This window comes from Ornithorhynchus anatinus, chromosome 16 (assembly GCF_004115215.2).
Source record: "Ornithorhynchus anatinus isolate Pmale09 chromosome 16, mOrnAna1.pri.v4, whole genome shotgun sequence".
Classification (NCBI taxonomy): Eukaryota; Metazoa; Chordata; class Mammalia; order Monotremata; family Ornithorhynchidae; genus Ornithorhynchus; species Ornithorhynchus anatinus.
The window spans coordinates 35,456,767-35,477,100 of record NC_041743.1 but is presented as its reverse complement, the minus strand read 5'-3'; the positions used below and the strand labels follow the sequence as shown (position 1 = coordinate 35,477,100).

The 20,334-nt window shown below is 47.3% G+C and overlaps 2 protein-coding genes across 3 annotated transcripts in view; both read right to left on the bottom strand.

The window, feature by feature from the left end:
- Positions 1 to 10,558, bottom strand: part of OGA (O-GlcNAcase) — a 28,608-nt gene extending 18,050 nt beyond the window's left edge. Inside the window, exons 1-4 of the mRNA XM_001516909.6 lie at positions 10,293 to 10,558; positions 4,609 to 4,660; positions 3,137 to 3,234; positions 2,010 to 2,140 (exon numbers count right to left, since the gene is read on the bottom strand). Of these exons, the coding sequence (XP_001516959.4) occupies positions 2,010 to 2,140; positions 3,137 to 3,234; positions 4,609 to 4,660; positions 10,293 to 10,488 (477 nt within the window). The 5' untranslated portion in view covers positions 10,489 to 10,558. The remainder of the gene's footprint in view (positions 1 to 2,009; positions 2,141 to 3,136; positions 3,235 to 4,608; positions 4,661 to 10,292) is intronic.
- Positions 10,559 to 19,637: 9,079 nt separating this feature from the next.
- KCNIP2 (potassium voltage-gated channel interacting protein 2) overlaps positions 19,638 to 20,334 on the bottom strand; it is a 31,151-nt gene continuing 30,454 nt past the window's right edge. For both annotated transcript variants that reach the window (XM_029081323.2, XM_029081324.2), the window contains one exon: positions 19,638 to 20,155. In XM_029081323.2, the coding sequence (XP_028937156.1) occupies positions 20,108 to 20,155 (48 nt within the window). In that variant the 3' untranslated portion in view covers positions 19,638 to 20,107. The remainder of the gene's footprint in view (positions 20,156 to 20,334) is intronic.

The following is a 20,334-nucleotide window of genomic DNA, read 5'->3' as shown; positions in this document are numbered from 1 at the left end:
CAAGTTTCATTCACTCATCCATTCAAATGGATTTCTTGAGTACTTCCTGGGTGCAGAGCACTGTATTCACTGTTTCTCCCAAGTCAGCCTTTTAACTGTACCTGGCTCTCAACTCTCCCACTGCTCTTCCTTTACTTCTGCTGCTCATGCCTTTCCTTCTGCAAGGAGTTCCAACTCTCAACCATCCCCAACCTCAAATCTGCCAAACTACATTCTTGCCCACTGTCAAAGCCCAACTAAAAAGCCACCTCCTCCCACAAGCCTAACTAGATTAATCCCCATTTCCCTGGTCATTCATTCCATCAGCCACTTTTAACACCAGTGTATATGTTTTTTTATGGTATTTGCGAAGCGCCTGCTATATGTCAAACACTGGGGAAGGTACAGTTAATTAGGCCAGACATAGACCCCTCTCCCACATGGGGTTCAGAGTCTAAGAAGGAGGGAGAACAGGTATTTAATCCCCATTTTACTGTTGAGGAAGCTGAAGCACATACATTAAGTGACTTGCCCATGGTCACAGAGCAACTGGCAGAGTTGGAATTAGAACACACAACCTCTGATTTCTGTGCTCTTTCCAATGGGTCACGCTGCTTCTCTTAGGTGTTCACTTAATGGTCTACTTTTGTTTTTATAATTTGAATCTGTGTTCTCTCTTACTAAAAATCTGTTTGCAATCTCTCTCTCCTAACAGACTCCTCAAAGGCAAAAACTGCATTACCAGAATTTGTTGAGCAACCACTATGCTTGGAAACAGACAATACACACAAAAAAGACAAGATCCAGGCTTGTGCAAGGTCCTAATAAAATTACCTAAGAAATCATCAAGGTTGTACTTGAAGCCTAATATCTGCCTTCTGGCCTGAACTATATGAATACTTTAGGGAAAAACATTTCAAATTCTTCACTCATGACCAGTGAATTTTGGACAACTGAATTATCCACAGTTTACCTGTGCAGATACTGAATGAAATCACAAGACCCACACCAAGCCCAGGGTAGTGCTCATCTCCAGAATCAATAACTCTTACCTACGAGAGCCCCCTCTGCACACTTCACTCCTCTAATGCTGGCTTGCTTACTGTACCCTGATTTCATCTATCTCACCGCTGAGGCCCTGCCCGTGTCCTCCCTTTGACCTGGAATTCCCTCCTGCTCTGTATACGAGAGACCACCCCTCCCCTCACTGTCAAAGCCTTATTTAAATCACATCTCCTCTAAAAGACCTTCTCTCCTTCTCCCTCTCCCTTCTGCATTGCTTAGGCACTTGATATTCACCCCACCCTGGACCCCACAGCACTTGTTACATATTCATAATCTATATTGTCTATCTCCCCCTCTAAATTGTGAAATCCTTGTGGGCATGGAACATTTCTACCAAGTCTATTGTACTCTCCCAAGCACTTAGTACATTATTCTGCACCCAGTGTGTGCTCAAATACTACTGATGAATTGATCGACTTCTTGGCTTGACTCAGGAAGGGGACAGTTCAAGAAGCACAATTACTGTTACAGCAAGTTGTTCTGCTCTCCAAGCCCTCAACCACTCTTCACCTCCTTAGCCCCAAAAACCTTTTAGTATCAGTCCTGAGTCTGAGCTCACTGGTACCTTAACAATAACAATAGTGCCTGTTTCTTGAATTTTTACAAATTGCACCCTCTTAGGGGAATTATCTTTCACACTGTAGGAGCCCTGTTATCTTCACGCTTGACTTAGACTACCAGGGCAATAGCTGATGCTTGGAGAGGAATTAACTTCCCTGCTGCCCTAAAACGATGACCTCAGACAATCTTCTATAGTATGTTTGGTAGAATTTCTCCTTAACCTCCAATTCAACACAATTCTCATTTGTCCAAAGCACAAATCTTTATTACAGGAATATCAATCAAAGATAATCAATATGGAGGGGTGGGGAAATTTTCCCTTCAATGTTCCACAGTAACTTTTGAAAGAGGAAATAAATACCACCACTCGGGTTTAAGACAAAAAAACCAAAAACCCAACTTACCTGGTCCAGCTTACGTTTCAAAGTGGACACTTCTTTGGGGTTTGAAAAGGTGATATCCAGGCCAGGAGAGATGGCATAGATGAACTCTATCTCATATTCTTGTGCAGCAGAGATAAGAGTCATAAGTTGCTCTAAAAAAGACAAAACCCAAATTTCCAGAATGGCTGAACAGAAAAGAAAACCAAGTTTCTTTAACATGAAACACTATAGCAATAAAAAGTGATTCTGTTCAGCAACTTGCAGTCAAGATAATACTGACTTTCTCTCCCTTTTAACTTTTTGAAAATAATGCAAGAGGAGAAACAATGTTTAGGTTCAAGGAAGAATACTCAAGTAATATTAGTTTCAGATTTACTCTAACCTGTTTGTAAATAGTCACTAGATGATGCTCCTCCACCACACAAATAATTCCCTTTATCTTTTGATCAATTTCAGAGGCAACCATATACTGCTGAAATCTACCCACAGCCAGCTAAGACGTTTTGGCAAAAGACGACGATGCAGAAGGCAGTTGCACCCCAAAATATAAAGATGGATGAAGGAGAGAGGTGTCCCGAACCAAATGCCTGGTCTGAGCCACATCTTCTAGTGGGTGCGAAAGCGAGTGGGAGGGTCTATATGACTGGACCAAGACTTGCCCACCATTTACAATACAGATTCCATCAGAGTCAGTCCTACCCCCACTCAGTGGTTTTAGCAAAACTTCTACTGGCACAAAAAGAAATTTAGTGGCAGGTCCGTGACAAGTTGGCTTTTGGAAAGCATAAAAAAAATTCTGACTTCACAATAAAAACCACATCAAAAAAGAAAATTACAAGCTATTTTTCTGACAAACTGGGTTGTACTATATAAAGGTTCCAGTTGGTTGAATGTGTACTAATGACTGTAAAGGTTAAAAGGGAATGCAGACAATCTCTTCAATCCCTCAAAAAACAAACAAAAGAAAAAAGCCCCCACATAGCACCCTGCTCTCCTTTTAGGATTATCAATTTAAAAAAGGTTCTCTCCAAAAAGTTTCTATTAAACTAAATACAGAACTATTAGTAAATTTACTGTAATTACGTACCTGGTGGCTTTACACATACAGTATACTCAGAACCTGACTAAAGAGAAAGAAAGGAAATTACCAGCTTCCTCCACTGAATACATCTCTCGCCAGAACATTCTGTGCTTGTAGTCATCCTTTGGAGCATACAAATATGTATTTAACTCCCATTTCTGAAGCCTTTAAGGGAAGAGGGGAAAAAAACCACACAATTTTTTCAATCAGTGGTATCTGACTACCTACTGTGTGTCAAGGGATGTATTACACAAATGGGAGAGTACATCAGAGTCTTAAAGGAGCTTACAGGATAATGGGGGAGATGGGCAAACAAACTACAGGGAGTTTTCCTATAACACAGGGGTTGTAATCTTGAAGAATCTTGTACTATGAGAAAGCCACGATATAAAAATCATCAATTCAATGGGGACTATTGGGTTGGTAGTTCAGTACAAATTCCTCTATTATGCCCCCCACTAGCAGACTACTTTTACGCTCCTGACACTCACTGTTACTTAAATCATACTTGAAAAACTGTGAGATTGAAAACACACAAAAAAACCCACCACAAAGTCTGGACAGTACCATTCGGGAAGGATGAGGCAGAGACTGTGAGGCAGAATAGCCCTTCACCTTGACTGATGAACAACTTTTTCTTCCTAAACCCGGCCTACCTATACCAATGTGGCTGATGTCATACCTAAAGCTGATTCATGTTGGCAGACCCAGATTCCCTAAACTTTCCATCATGTTAGTCCTAAGCCGTGGAAAAAAATAAATGACCTAACAGAAGTAGCCATATTTACAAAGAGCGGGGGCAGAAACAAGTAGTAGCAAGAATGTGAGGATGCAGGAGATAAATATCCATACACTCAAAAGTGTCACGGATAACAGAAAAACAGACAGGTTAAGGGTGGCTGTCGAGTTGGCAAAACATGGGAGGGGATGTTGGAGATTAATCAGGGAAGCCTTCATAGATGAGGTGGGATTTGGGTGGGTTTGGAAAATGGAGAGACCAATAACCCAGACTATTTAAAAAGTGCAGCAGTCAGAGGGGGGAGCAGGGGAAAAATGGTGCCAGTGAGGGGTTGGAGGTAGAAGAGTCAAGAGGGAAGAAGTCAGAAAGTTAGGCTGAGCACAGGAGGAGAGAAAAGGACAAGCTTTTGTGCTGGGGAGAAGCAGGTGAAGAGAACCATAGGCAAGAGAGAGAGCTAGTAAAGAGCACTGAAAGCCAATGGAAAAGAGTTTCTGTTTCATGGGGAGGAAAATAGGTAACTTGGTAGTTTTTGAGGAGGGGAGAGACATAGGCTGAACGACATTTTAGGAAGCTTTTAGAATTAGTTGTGTGGGTGAAGAGAGACTGCAGGTAAATCTCAAAGTTCACCCTCTCTTCTTGGAACTTCTCAATCTCCCAACGGTACTAATACCAAGGAGACCAAATTATCATAAGCAAAATTTAAAAAATCCTCAGCCACACCTAAACAAAGTTAACATTATCTCAAAGGATGGAATGTCACTTAATTATGGCATTGTGTATCTCGGTTTTCTTGGATTTACCTTCTAAAGAGTTCTTTTCTCTGTTCCATAACCCAAGGTCTTCCATAAAACCCTACAAAGAAAGGAAAACTGAAGTTACTTTTCAGACATCAAAATAATTACACAACCAACTTTTCCCTTTCTGCCAAGAAGATACTAAATTTAGAATTGGTTTCAGCACTGCCCAAAAAGTTTCAATACAGGGGTCGGAAAGTTAAAAGGCCACCATAGCTCATTTTAACAAATAAATATTATTATGGAAGATTTTTGGAGTGTGCATTTGTTTCTTTAAGTTAATAGCCAGAAGGCTCTTTTTATTGTTCATTTATAAAAATAACCACACCAAAAAATACTTTATTAGAAGAGCTATATTTTATATTCAATTGCAGTTCTTGACCGATCATTTAGGTTGCTGCTTTTGGGGAACACGAGGTAAAAAACTACAAAGGAGAGAAAATTAAAAGAACAGGCTTAACCTGGCTTTATATGATTGTTTCTGCTTGGCTTTCATTTAAGAATTTTTGAAATACTCTTGGGGCAAGAAAATTCTTGCAGCAGCTTACACCAACAGACTCTAAAAGACACACACACCCCTTCCCTCCCCCCCCCCCCCCCCATATTCAGTAGTGGGAAGCAGGCCCAGACAGGAAATTCTTAGGCAGTCTCCATTCCATGGCAGTCATTTAAAGATAGAAAATTCAAGAACATGCCCTGCCCAAGATCAGCTCCCACAAAGGAGGACACAAGCAAGAGTAGACCAACTGCTGGAAAACATCGAGCAGATAGATGATCTGAGCCTTTGTCGTTAAAGCAAAAACTGGAGGTTTCATACCAAAACTTGCCTCAGGAGCTCCCCTGAGCGCTAATCCTAGCTCTGCCATAGGGACTTTTCTTCCTGTCTAACTTTTCTTCCGCTTGTCTGTTTCCTCATCTGTAAAAGAGATAATAGCTATCTCTCAGGGGCACCATGGAGATAATTAGTAATGAGCACTTTGAAGATGAAAAGCTTTCCAATTCTTTCTTTTTTAAATTCAAATAGGTGAAATGTGTTTCACTAGGAAAGGCCCTCCGACACTGGTATGAAAACCATTTTAATTCACAATGATGTGCTAACCAGTTCCAGAAAGCTGCCATGGAATACCAAAATTTCAACTCATTTCCAGACAAGATGATCACTCAGCACCAAGAATAACGACCCTGACTAAAAGAGATGTCATGACTACAAATAATCAGAGTCAAATGGAATGCACAACCCCTTCACCTTGCACAGTCTTTTGAAAAAAATTTTCATGAGTTCAAAAAAGAAAATTTTATCTGATTTGCAAGACCTTAGAAAAGTTAACTGTTTTTCAATATCTACTATTCTGAGAAACATAAAAGAAAGCAAAATTAAAGACATCTGAATTGAAAGGCTCTAATCTCAAAAAGCTCTAATTTTAAAAGAACCCACACCATCGTTTTTATTGACTAGCACTGGAAAGTAGCAAAACCCAGCACTGCATTTTTTATGATATTTGTTAAGTTCTTACTATGCACCAGGCACTGTATTAAGCACTGGGGTAAATACAAGATAAATAAGTTGGACAAAGTCCCTTGCTTACTTGGGGCTCCCAGTTTAAATTGGAAGGAGGAAGAGGATTTAATCCCCATTTTACCGATGAGGCAACTGAGGCTCAGAGAAGTTATACAGTACTTATTTATGTATTAAAGTCTAGCCCCCACTCTGGCTTGTAAGCTTGCTGTGGACAGGGATCGTTTCTACCAACTCTGTGGTACTGTACTCTCCCAAATGCTTAGTACACGGCTCTGTACACAGTAAGAGCTGAATAAATATCACCGATTGGCTAATTCGCCCCAAGATCACAGAGCAGATAAGAGGTAGGGCCAGGATTAGAACCCAAGTCTCCTGACTCGCAGGCCCATTCCCTTTCCACTAGACTACCTTGCTTCAAACTGGATGAAGCTCTGTCCTTAAGTTAAACCCGTCAAGAATGTGAAAAGGATGGGACTATTAGAAGTACATGCAGCTTACTGCTGTTCATATCCCCTTTCAGATCATCACGCGAGGTATCGTTTCTACAGCAATCTCAATTGCAAACATGACGACAACTGAGGAAAAATGAAAAAAATCAGGACTCGGTTCTTCAAAAACACATCTTTTCACTTCACGTTTCTGGATAAATCTGTTAGGGACTTGGGGAAATGTTCTTCTGACAATGTGTGCCCATCTGGACCAAGAGGATGCAAACGTCATTAGAACCGGTGATGCGTACGTCCTTGGCAGTGGCGGGCAAGGCATGTTCACCATTACGTGGGTTTCATGGAGAACGCGTGACAGTGGCAGTGCGTGTCCCCAAGCAAGCGCTTTACAGGGGCAGGAAGGAGAACTGCAACTCCAGGCTAGAATTCATCCCTTTGGGTTGCTATTTCGAACTGCATAGGAAAAAGATGACCAATGCCCCATTGCTAGGTCTTGTCTAATAATTGGGGCATTTGTTAAGCACTATGAGCTAAGTGCTATAATAAGCGATGAGGGGAGGGAGATACAAGATAATCAGGTGCGACGCAGTTCCTGTCCCACAAGGGACTCGGAGTCTAAGCAGGAGGGAGAACAGATATTAAATTCCTGTTCTACAGATGAGGAAAACGATGCACAGAGAAATTAACGGACTTGCCTAAGGTCACACAGCAGGTAGGTAGCAGAGCTGGCGTTAGAACCGTGGTCTTCTGACTCCCAGGACCAAGCTCTTTCCACTTGGCCACACTACCTACCCATGGCCCTATTTAATCAGGCAATAACACCAACAACGATATTTGTTAAGCACTTACTGTGTGCCAAGCACTCTACTAAGTGCTGGGGTAGAGGTAAGATAATCAGATCCCACCTGGGGTTCCCAGTCTAAGGAGGAGAGAGAACAGGTATTGAATCCCCACGGTGCAGATGAGGGAACTGAGGCACACAGACGTTAAGTGACTTGCCCAGGGTCACACGACAAGTGGCAGAGTCAGAATTAGAACCCAGGTCCTCCGACACCCAAAACCAAGGACTTTCCTGAAAGCCACAATGCTTCTCTATAATGACGCCCAAGTCGGATACTTCCCTTCCTTATGTTGTGGAAGATAACCACGACAGAAAAGCAGAATCCAAGGATGCCACCTGGGTAGTCTTTCACATGGCTAATTTAAAGCTTCAGTTTTCAAAGGCACCATTTCCAGCACCGCACATTTAACCTTCTCTAGAACATAGAAAGGCATGCAAATCCTCCTCCTGGAACCTAGCTGGCTGCACTTGTCTAGTTAAAAGCCCACAAATACACCAGCTGATAAGTCATAATGTGGTCATACAAGTTTTCAGAAACACTTGCAGTAGCCAAATGCGGCCTTTAGTTTTGCAGACTCCAAACAAAACATTCTGCGAGCAAGGCAGTTGCTGACTTTGATGAATAGCCAGTTTCACTCCCCACTGCATCTGCAAATCATTCTGCTCTCCTCCACGATTGTGCTTTATCAATCTGAAGCTTTAACTAGTGGAGCCTTCACAGTCAAACAATTTCCACTCTAAAAGCTGCTGTTAAGTGGAAGCCGCCCCCATATTTCACATTCAGGCTTTCGCTCTCACAGAGGCTGGGCAGAAAAGCCCTGCAGAAGCTCCCAAGAGTTAGCCATTTATGTTCATGTCTCCCACAGAGGCAAGGCTTTGCGCTTTATTTGGCTTTCCTCACAATTAGTTGGATGGTGTCTGATGCCCAGAAACAAATACATGCAAAAGCATTGTGTTTACAAGCTCAGACTTGTAGAAATGCTCCTTACTATCCAATGCCTCCAAGGCAGAAAAAGGAGGAAGAGAGGAAAAGCAGGATCACAACTCCACGAATCAGTTATTCATACAGTGTGCGAGAGGCAAAACATAGCCTTGGTTCAGATTATAAGCTTATTGTAATTCGATTTCATTTTTCCTACTCGGGAAACAGCATCTGCAACCTTCTGACCTTACCAAAAGATTTATTAGCAGGAGAGAGCTCAGGTCCAGTTCCCTTGGTAATTTCTGGCCCCTTTAACCTGATGCCCTGACTAAATCGGATTCTGCATAAGCCTCAATCATACGAGTTTCCTCATCACCTTCTGTGCTTCCCCTTCTCAAGTCCCTCCAAAAAGAGTGGTGTGGGGGAAGGGTGGAGGATGAAGTAGCGACAGACACCCGATGGATCAGTCCTACTTACTGAGCGCTTACTGTTGTATTGTAATAATAATAACAATGATGGTATTTGTTAAGCATTTACTATGTGCCAAGCACTTTTCTAAGAACTGGTAGATATAAGAAATTCTGGTTGCCCCAAGCAAGGCTCACAGTCTTAACCCCCATTTTACAGACGAGGCAACTGAGGCACAGAGAAGTTAAGTGACTTGGGCAAAGTCACACAGCTGCTAAGTGGCAGGGTGGGGATTAGAACCCACGACCTTTGGTTCCCAAGCCCCCGCTCTTTCCACTAAACCACGCTGTTTCTCGCCAGCGCTTAGTACAGTGGTCTGCCCATAGTAAGCGCTCAATAAATACCACTGAGCGATGATTGCATGCAGAGCACTGTACTAAGCGCTGGGTAGAGTACGATACAGTCGGGAGCCACGGTTCCTGCCCAGGACGACCTTACAGCCTAGAGGAAAAAATTGCAGTAATAGTTGGAGGCTACTGCTTCCTCTTCTCCACCGTGGGTTAGAGAAGGATAAGACAGTAGACTGGGGGTGGGGATCAAGCGCTTAGTACAGTCCTCTGCACAAAGTAAGTGCTCAGTAAATACTACTGAATGACGATTTTGACGCCAGACTACTTGTTTGGTTTTGTTGTCTGATTCCCCGTTTAGGCCGTGAGCCCGTTGCTGGGCAGGGGCTGCCTCACCCTGTTGCCTAATTGTCGGCTCCAAGCGCTCAGTTCAGGGCTCGGCACATCGTAAGCGCTCAATAAATGCTACTGAATGAATGCAGATTTTAACGCCAGGCTACTTGTTTGGTTTTGTTGTCCGTCTCCCCCGTTTAGACCGCGAGCCCGTTGGTGGGCAGGGACCGCCTCTCTGCCCGTTGCCGAATTGTCCGTTCCAAGCGCTCAGTCCACTGCTCTGCACATCGTAAGCGCTCAATAAATACGATCGAATGATGACGTTGACGCCAGACTACTTTTTTGTCGTCTCTCTCCCCTGCTCAGACCGTGAGCCCGCTGTTGGGCAGGGATTCCCCGCGCTCAGTCCGGTGCTCTGCACATCGTAAGCGCTCAATAAATACGACTGGACGATGATGTTGACGCCAGACTACTTGTTTTGTTGTCTATCTCCCCCGTTTGGACCGCGAGCCCGTTGGTGGGCAGGGACTGCCTCTCTGCCTGTTGCCCAATTGTCCCTTCCAAGCGCTCAGTCCAGTGCTCTGCACATCACAAGCGCTCAATAAATACTATGGAAGGATGATGTTGACGCCAAAAGTGTTTTGTGGTCTCTCTCCCCGCTCAGCCCGTGAGCCCGCTGTTGGGCAGGGATTCCCAGCGCTCAGTCCAGTGCTCTGCACACGGTAAGAGCTCGATAAATACGACTGAATGAATGCCCGGAGATGTGCCGAGCAAGGTTGGAGCGATGGCGTCGGGGCCCGCGGACAACGTGGCGCCCCTCCCGAGGATCCGGGCCGCAGAGCCCCCGAGAGGGGAGGGACGCCGAAACCCTCACCTTCCACCACTCCGCACAGGAACCTCCGGGCCCCACCGGCCGCCGCCGCCGCCCCGGCCTGGTCGTCGTCTCCGGGGGCCGGGGCGGCCGTCGTCTCCTGAGGCCCCGCGGCGGCGTTGTTGGCGTTGTCGTTGGGGTTGTCGCCGAGCTCTCCTTCCCGCTCCTCCAGCGCGGCCTGGCTGTCCTTCTGCACCATGCTGGCGGTGCCTCCCTGGCGCGCGCCTTCCCGCCCGGCGGGGCCGCGGGACCCGGATGGAGCCGCCGATGGGCGCGCGACCCTCCTCTCGCCCCCCCCCTCCCGCCCTCCCCTCCCGAGATACCCGGATGAGGAGGCGGCCGGCGCGCGGCCCTTTGTCAGCCCCCGCCCCGGCGGCCGCTCGGAACCCGGCCCGCTCTCCCCTTCTCGCTCCCTCCTTTCGTCCCTGGACTTCGGGGACGGAAGAAAGGGCGGAGAAGCGTCCGCCTCGCCTCGCTCCCGCTCGCCTCCGGCCTCCCGCTCGCCTCGACCACCGCTACGGCCGCTTCCTGTTTATCCGCACTGCGCCTGCGCCGCAGACCGGATCAGACCGGTCCCTTCTACCCCCCGCTCTCCCCCCCCCCTCCCCGGACCAGTCCACTGAGCCCCAACAGGCGGGGGGGGGACGGGAGAAAACCAGCCAGATGGACCCTTCCCAACCAGTCGGGGCCTCTGGGAGCGACCATTATCCCGAACGGGGGAGGACAAGAAAATAGACCAAAAGATTAGGGACTGTAAAGAGGGAAGAGGGAAAAATAAAAGCAGAGGGAGGAAAAAACCCAATGCGCATGCGCGGAAAAGACCGCTCATTCTTAAAGGGACAGGCCGATTTTCTTGGGCTTGGCCTATTTTTTGCAGCTAATCAATCAATGCATCAATCAGTCAATGCATGCTGCGGCTTTCGTTCTCGGGCCCGGACCTTTCTCCTATACTTTCTGCTTCATCCTGCCAGAATTTACAAATCAGAGCCTCCTCCCTCCCACCCCCAGAAGTCGATCCGGCCTGTGCGCTTTTTAATAGTAATAATAATTGTGGTATTTGTTAAGCGCCTACTGTGCGCTTAACACTGTTCTAAGTGTTTAGACACAAGGTCATCAGGTTGGCCCACGTGGGGCTCACAGTCTTCATCCCCATGTTCCAGATGAGGGAACGGAGACGAGACGCAGAGAAGGGAAGTGACTACCCAAAGTCACACAGCTGACAAGTGGTGGAGGTGGGATTAGAACCCACAACCTCTGACTCCCAAGCCCGTGCTCTTGCCACTAAGCCACGATGCTTCTATAATGTTGGCATTTGTTAGCACTTACTATGTGCCAAGCACTGTTCTAAGCACTGGGGTAGATACAACATAATCAGGTTGTCCCACATTGGGCTCACTATCCCCATTTTACAGATGAGGCAACCAGCACAGAGAAGTTAAGTGACTTGCCCAAGGTCACGCAGCTGACAAGCGGCTGAGCCGGGATTAGAACCCATGATCTCTGACTCCCAAGCCTGGGCTCTTTCCACTAAGCCACGCTGCTTAATGCAACACGAAGACCCTGGAGTCGAGAATGCAAAGGATGAACCTCCTTTCCATGGTTTGAGGTTATTGCTAAGTAAAGTTCAGGCCCAGACTATGTGCAGAGCACTGAAGTAAGCGCTTGGGAGAATGCAATACAACAGAATTGGCAGAAAAGTTCCCTGCCCATAACGAGTTTCCAATGTAGAGATGAGTTTACAGTGGGTGCATGCACCAACATTGGGCTCCTGGAAACTAGACTAAGCTTCATTAATCTCTTATGAACCTTCCCATCTAAATCAGCATCTTTCTGCACCATCCCCAGGTCCTGAGGCATACAGAGAAGTTTCTAATAAACAAACCCAAGTTTCTAATAAACCAAACAACAGTCTTGCCTCATTACTAACCTAGATAAAGGAGTGTAATCACTAGACTTTTAGCTTCTTGAGGACAGGGATGGTGTCAATCAATCAATTGTATTTTTTGAGCACTTACTAGATTCACTGGACTAACTTGGGAGATCTGAGCATACAATCAAGTAATCATTGATTGATTGATTGATTGATTGATATACACATCCTCCCCTCAGGCACCTTGATGTCTTCCTCAGGATTCAGAGCCTTGGGCTCTCCATTAATCGGTTTCCAGGACACCGACCTGGGAGGAAGAAAAAGGCTTTCCACTAGGCGGGGCAGGTAGGGAGCACTGGTACCTGCTGATGATCTCCCTTTCTCCCTCAGTGGCTGGAAGTACGGGTTGCTGTAAATATGAACTGTCTGCCACATGAGGGGCAATTCAAGGGGGTATGGGAGGAACCTTGTCTGAATGTCACTCTATCAACTCTTCCCCTCTATATAACCTTGCCGATCTCCTACTACAACCCAGCTGGCACATTTCACTCTTCTAAAGCTAACCTACTCCCTGTATCTCCACGTCATCTATTTTGCTGTCAATCCTTTACCCGTGTCCCATTTCACTCTTCTAAAGCCAACCTACCCCCTGCATCTCCATGTCATCTGTTTTGCCGTCAATCCTTTGCCCGTGTCCTCCCTCTGGCCTGGAACTCCCTCCCCCTTCATATCTTCTTATCATATAAGCTTCCCTTCCCTTCTGCATCACCTTGACTGGCTCCCTTTGCTCTTTTGCTCCTCTCCCCACTCCACAGCACTTCTGTATATATCTACAATTCAAGTTTTTTATATTGATGTCTGTTTACTTGTTTTGATGTCTGCTCCCCCCACCAGGCTGTAAGCCCACTGTGGGCAGGAATTGTCTCTATTGCTGTATTGCACTTTCCAAGCGCTTAGTACAGTGCTCTGTACACAGTAAGCACTCAATAAATACGATTGAATGAATGAATAGCCTGCAAACCACCACTCTTTCTTTCTTCAGAGTCCTTTCAAAATCACATCCCCGAGAGGCCTACCTCTGACTATTGCTTTATTTCCCCACCTTACTTGCTCTCCCGTCTTCCTCACATCTGCACTTGGGTGTGTACTCCTTAAATACTCATACTCATCTCAGCCTCAAAGCACTTATATCCACATCCTTATACTCTGCCATTTTCCCTCTCTGTAACTTATTTTAGTGTCTGCCTCACCCTCTACACTATAAGCTCCTTGTGGGCAGGGATTGTGTCTGCCAACTCTAATGTATTTTATTCTTACAAGCATTAAGTATGGTACTTTGCAAACAGTAAGCATTCAATAAATACCATTAATTAACTGAATGATTACTGACTCTCCCCCTCCTTCCCTGAAATGCACACTCCTCTCTCTTCTCTTTCTCCCCTTGCTCTCTCTTCTCTCTCTCTCTCTTTCTCATGCACACAGATACCACCGAGGCTTCTCCAAAAGGCCCAACCACCTTTTGCAGTTTCACAACCTCCAGCTGCAACCCCAACGCTTCACACACACACACAGACACACAAACACACACACACACACACATCCTTTGTGTCACAGGCCCTGTTTATGTGCAGGAGCCCCTTCATCTTCCTCCAGTTTGTGTGCTGGGGCCTATTCATGATCCTTCTGTCCTCCATCCTTGGAGACTTCCAAATCCACGTGGATCTTTGCTGACCGCCCACTTTTTTTCAATATGTTCTGCCCACTTGAGATGGGGGCATCCAGCACCTTTTCTCTGCCAACCAGTCTTCCCCACCCTGCAGTGGGTGAGCTGCTGACCTTAGGCACTGAGAAGTCTCCCCCATCCACACCCCATCGCCCCATCCTGGGGCACCACCAGGGCAGCTTCCACTGAGCAGAAACAAAGCAAGCATCTCCGCTTCTTCCACACTGTGGACAAGGCCCGGGGACTGTTTGACATATTTATTTATTTGGATTTATTTGCTTCCTTCCTCCTCCCCAAACTCACTCTCTCCCTCTTTTGTCTCTCTTATGATCTTTCCCCACAGTCAAAGCCCTCCTAAAGTCCCACTTCCTCCCAACAAGTTTCCCTGATGAATTCTCAGTACCCCAAGTCTTCTAAACTCCTTGGCCATTTCTAGCACCTATGTACCAAGCTAGTTTGAAAAATAAAATATAAAATTATACATTAAATTATTTATTACTACTATTTGTAAATATTTTTATGCCTGTCTCCCCCGCTGAAGACAGGGCATCGGCCACTTTGTTTTATACTTCCCAAGCGCTTAGTACAGTGCACTGTACCAAGTCTACCCTCAGTCGATACTAATCCTATTACTGCTCCTACTGCCCTGCTTAGTACCCTGCCTCAGTTACTGCCGGAGCATTAGAAAAGGAAAGACAATTATTATTAGACGCCTTCCCTGATTCATTTCCTCTTCTCTCACTCTCTTCTGCATCATCTTGGCACTTGGATTTGCTCCTTTTATTCGCCCCTCCCTTAACCCCACAGCACTTAGGTACACAGGCATAATTGACTGTTTAATAATAATAATAATAATGTTGATTTTTGTTAAACGCTTATATGTGCAGAGCACTGTTGTAAGTGCTGGGATAGATACAAGGTAATCAGGTTGTCCCATGTGAAGCTCATAGTCTTCATCCCCATTTTACAGATGAGGTAACTGAGGCCCAGAGAAGTTAAGTGACTTGCCCACAGTCACACAGCTGACAAGTTTATATTAATATCTATTTCCCCCCCAGTCTGTAAGCTCGTTGTGAGCAGGGAACATGCTTACAAACTCTGTTATATTGTTAGCGCAGTGCTCTGTGCACAGTAAGTGAGCATTAACTATGGTTGCTTATTATGAGAATTATTTTTACCAACGATTTGTCGTGAGTCCAGCCAGTTTGCTCCCACTATACCCCTCTCCTTCCCCCACCAAGCCTCCCGAATACCTGCTCTCCAAAGTTTTTGAACTGTCAGAATTTAAAAAAAAAATGAAGTCAGTGATTTTGGTACTCATCCTGCTTGTAAAAAATCATTCTCAGCAGTTAGCAAGCTTGCCTCATTTCCCTGTCTTTCATCCCAGGCCTCAGTTTCCTCATCTGGGATTTAAATACCAGTTCTCCCTCCCCCTTAGAGTGGGAGGGCTGGGCGGTTCGTGTCCGTAGGACGAACTTTCTAGCTGATTCTCTCCCCGCGTTGTAGCCGATTCTTCAACCGCGTTGTAGGCGAAAGGCAGCGCGATCCCTCATTAGTGATCTCCACCCGTGCCGCGCCACCTGGTGGCACATTGCTGTAACTGCAACGCAGTTTCTGCAGCCTTTTTCTTGAACCAGCGCTGACAGTGACCCTTCCCCTCTTCCCCCCCACAAAAGTTACCCGTACTTCTAGACCCATGACCAGCACCCCAGAAGAGCAGCAGGAGCAGCAAGGTGACCTGATGCCCTTGGACGGAGAAGGTGCCTACCAACTCGGTTGTACTGTACTCTCCAAAGCTCTAAATTCAGCGCTCTGCACACTGTAAATCCTCAATAAATGTCACTGACTGATTGACAGAGACCTGGAGGGTTACTAGACTGTGCTTTCTGCGTCAGGCTTGGACTGAGGCAATGGGCACCTTAATGACCCTCCTAAAATCAATCATCTTTATTGAGCACATATAATAATAAATAATGACGGTATTTGTTAAGCACTTACTATGTGTCAAGTGCTATTCTAAGCGCTGGGGTAGATACAAGGTAATCAGGTTGTCCCACGTGAGGCTCACAGTCTTAATCCCCATTTTAAAGATGAGGTAACTGAGTCCTAGAGAAGTTAAGTGACTTGTTACACGGCTGATAAGTGGCAAATCCAGGATTAGAATCCAGGACTTCTGACTCCCAAACCCGTGCTCTTTCCACTAAGCCAAGTTGCTTCTCTATTTCCATATACTGTGCAGCGCACTGTGCTGAGCTCTTGCGAGAACTATTTCATAATCCACTGGGGGAGACAGACACTAAAATAAATTACAGGTGGGGAGAGGAAACAGAATTTAAAGTAATAGTATTTATTAAGTTCTTACTGTGTGCAGAGCTCTGTACTAAGCACTGAAAAAACCCCATAGAGGTGAGAACTAGACATAAATACTATAGGGGTGGTGGGGAGTACCCAAGTGTGTAAGGGATGTAGAAGTTTTGGAGTGGGAATTAGGGGAGAAATAGGGCAGGAGATAAGAGATTAATCAGGAAAGATCTCCTGGAGGAGGTGGGCTTTCATTAGGGTCTTGATGAGGGGGAGAATGGTGGTCATGTATGTGTGTCTATCAGTGGTCATAAGCAGAAGCAGCACAGTCTAGTGGAAATGTCTCCTTCCCTCTCCCTCTCTCTCTCTCTCTCTCTTTCTTTCTCTTTCACTAGCCTTTCTCAGTCCTTTTGTTTTTATTCATTGCTTAGTCTCAATGAATAGTCTCTTAGTCTCTTAGTGATGCAATGTGTCCCTACATTTCAATAGAAATAGAAAAGCGTACAGGAAAAATGTAACTGCAACAGGTAAACTGGGGGCCTGGTTTACTCTGGGGGGAGTGAGTGGAAATGAATGAAAGCGCACTTGTCTGCAGGTAAGCCAGTCACTGCACTTTTCTGTGCCTCAGTTTCCTCATCTGTAAAATGCAGATTCACTACCTGCTCTCTCTCCGACTTGAGCTGTGAATCCCCTGTGGGAAAGGGATTGTGTCTGACCTGACTACCTTGTATCTGCCCCAGAGCTTAGTACAAGGAGGTGGGGGGAGAGGAGGAAGAGCCAGAGGAGAAGGAGGAAGTAGAGGTGCCAGAGAGGGAAGGGGAGTGGGAGAAGAGGAGGAAGAAGGGGGGAGAAGGAAGCAGAGGTGATGAAGGAAGAGAAAGGGGTGGGGGTGGAGGGGGAGGAGGAGCCACCATAGCTGCATTATCCCTTACTGGGGCCACTGTACATAAAGGGCCTGGTGAAGTCAAATTCCGTGTTTCCAACCAACACAAAACTTTCATTCACCCCCGGGGAGGGTTGGAACCCACAGCAGAGCCAGTGCCGGTTGGGGTGGTGAGCCATCTCCCAGCCTGCTCCCAGGCTCTTCCCTGCAGGTTCTGCCAGGCTGGTCCCGGGTTACTCCTCATGGGATCTGCCAGGCTGGCCCTGGGTTGCTCTCTGGGATGTGTGCCAGGCTGGCCCTGGGTTGCTCTCTGTGGGGTCTGCCAGGCTGAAGTAGGATCCAAAGTGGAGGTGGGAGAGTTGCAGCTCCCCAGAGTAAACCAGCCCCCCCTCCCCCCACACCCATTTACCTGTTGCAGTTACATTTTTCCAGTATGCTTTTCCATTTCTATTGAAATGTATGACACATTGCATCATGTGAGAAGAAGCAATGAATAAAAACAAAAGGCCTGAGAAAGGCTAGTGAAAGAGAAAGAAAGAGAAGGGGGGAGGGAGACAAGAAGACAGAGAGGCCGGGAGAGTAAAGCTTGTTCTTATTTATCCTGAAGATCTTTCATCATTTACAGCAGCTAGAATTTCCATGCTTCTTACACAGGGATTGTCCTAAAAGTTCCTGACTCCATATATCCAGCAAACTCTGTTATCTGGACTTCTTGAGCTGCTGCAGTCATGAGTAAATGTCTACACACCCACACACAAAATATTTGTGTATCAAAAATGGTGAATTTGGGAATCCCAGCAGAGCAGGATACAGGGACTGGGAAAGAGGTTGAGGGGGTAGGGACTTCCCAGAGACCCTGGATCAAACGTGTGGGAATCTCTCACTCCAAGGCACTTGGTCTCCTGCCCACATCTTTCTGGCCAAATCAAGCCTTTAGTCCCTAGAGAGACTATCTCCTGTCAGGAAATGTCAGCTGCCCGGGGGGCTGTTCCTTCCTAGCACCCCTCATCACCACCCCACCCCACCCGGCCAGTCCTCCATGCCTTCCCCACTCTCCCTGGAGGGCTGGGCACAAAACACTGCTTCCCCCAACAGGATTCGGGTATCTGAACCCTCACCCTCTTCCCCCAAAATGGAACCCAGAGGAAGCATGTGGCACGGAAGGAGATAAGCAGGAGGAACACGAGACTGTGTGCATAGCCATTGTATTTATTGGATTGTGTGTGGTTTTGTATCTTACAAAATATACAGAAGAATTGACAAGCAAAGCCACCGGCAGAGTCCTTTGGGATGGAGAAGGGGAGAAGGAGGTGGGTTTACAAATCCTTGACTTGGGGGTGCTGGAGATCCCCCCGTGACTCCTCTCCTAGGCTCACAGCTGGCTGGGAGGTCCGAGCGGTTTAGGACAAGCAGAGGCCCCTGCTGGGGCCAGGAAGAAGGGGCACAGGGCAGGTGGATTGGGAAAGGAGAATGCCAGAAAACAGTGGGGAGGGAGAGGTGGCTGCCCTCTCCCGTCCCCTCCCCCCAGAGAATGAGCCCAAGGACTCTGGCTCCTGAAAGAAGAGCAGAAGCAGAGCTAGGGACACTGAGGGAGGGGAGGATGGGAGGTAGTTGGGGACGACTGAACAGGAAGGGTTGGGGAGACATGGGGGAGATGGGGTTGGGGAAAAGGATCAGGGGAGAGAGAAAAAAGCCCCTCAGACCCTGCTCGGCTCTGGAAACTGGAGCCCCAGCAGGAGGATTCCCTTCCCCACCCCCACCAGGATACCTGGACTCAGCTCCAGGGCAGGGAAAACGGGAATTGGGTTTGAATGAAAGCCACATGCTCCCAGCAGAGAAGCTGGGGAAAGGAATGCCTCCAGCAAGGGGGTCAGGCAGAAAGAGTCAGTCATAGAGAGGGGAGGGGTGTCCAAGGACAGAGGCAGGCACGGGACCTTGAAGGCCAACCCTGGTCTGGGGCCGGAGAACTGGACATCGGGGGAGGGCGGGAGCTGGACGGGTTTCAAGACCTATACTCTACCCACCTCCTCCTGCTCCTTCCCATCCTTCCAAGGATGTTTCTCTGTAGGACAGGGAGATGAAGAATTCAGCTGCAGAATCCAAGACTCAGCAGGACGCAGGAATGTTGGGGGGAGGAGGGAGTGGGCAGTGGGAGTCTCTAGGGCAGGGCTGGGCTCAGAGGCTGATGCAATGTCCTGCAAGGGCATCTATCAGCTGGGTCATGTACCCCAGGGACCCATTCCAAGCCTCCCCTGCCCTTGGCCTCTATCCAGGCAGTTAGACTCTGCTCACTTTCCCCTCCCAGGCCCCCCTGCTTCTCCCTGCCATTTCCTTGTCCTTCTCTTGGTTGCCTTCTCCGAGGGGATGGTGGGGACAATCTGGGAGGGAGTAATGGAAGCAGGGAAGCACCTGATCATGGCAGGAGAGACTGCAATATTCTTCATTGGTTGCTACCGTGGCTATAGACTGTAAACTTGTTGTGGGCAGGTAACGCGTCTAACCAACTCCGTTATATTGTACTCTCCCAAGTGCTTAGTATAGTGTTCTGTACACAGTAAGCGCTCCGTAAATATGATGAACAGAGTGGCTGGTGGGGGGAGGGAGAGGAGGAGGGAAGGGAGGTGAATGCAATGGGGAAGGGCTGGAGGAGTACAAGAAGGCATTCACCCCAAATGAGGGCAATGTCCACCCAAGTATTTTTTTGTGTAGCAGCCAGTGAGGAGGGCAGGAGCTGTCTGGCAGGCCCTGGGCCCCAAAGGGACCCGCCTAAATGGGGACTGACCCCTCTGCCCCAGGTACTTCCTGACCCTGTCATGCCTCTCCCTGGGCCAACCTGCATAGGAGTCCTGCCTCCCCTCTTCATCCCAGGGCCAGTGCAGCCAGAGGAGGGTCAGAGTCCTGGCAGAAACCAAATGGTCCAGGGACCGGGGAGAAGGGAACGAGGTTCGGTCCAACTTGGCCTGGTGAGGGGGAGGCCTGAGAAGGAAGGCCCCCGCCCCCCAAACCCTGCCTCACCCCACTTGCACACACCCATGCCCGGCTTAGATGACATTGTCAAAGAGCTGCATGGATCGCATGATGTTCTCGTCCTGGGAAAGAGAGACAGAAAGAAGGGATATAGAATCCAGGCCAGAGAGAAGGGAAACAGGGGAAGAGAAGAGATGGAGAGGAGATTGGAGGAGAAGAAGAAGAGAAAGAAAGAAGCAGGAGGGAGAAATGAGGAAGGGGTGGGGAAAGAGAGGGAGAAGAGAAAGAAAAAGGGGAGACA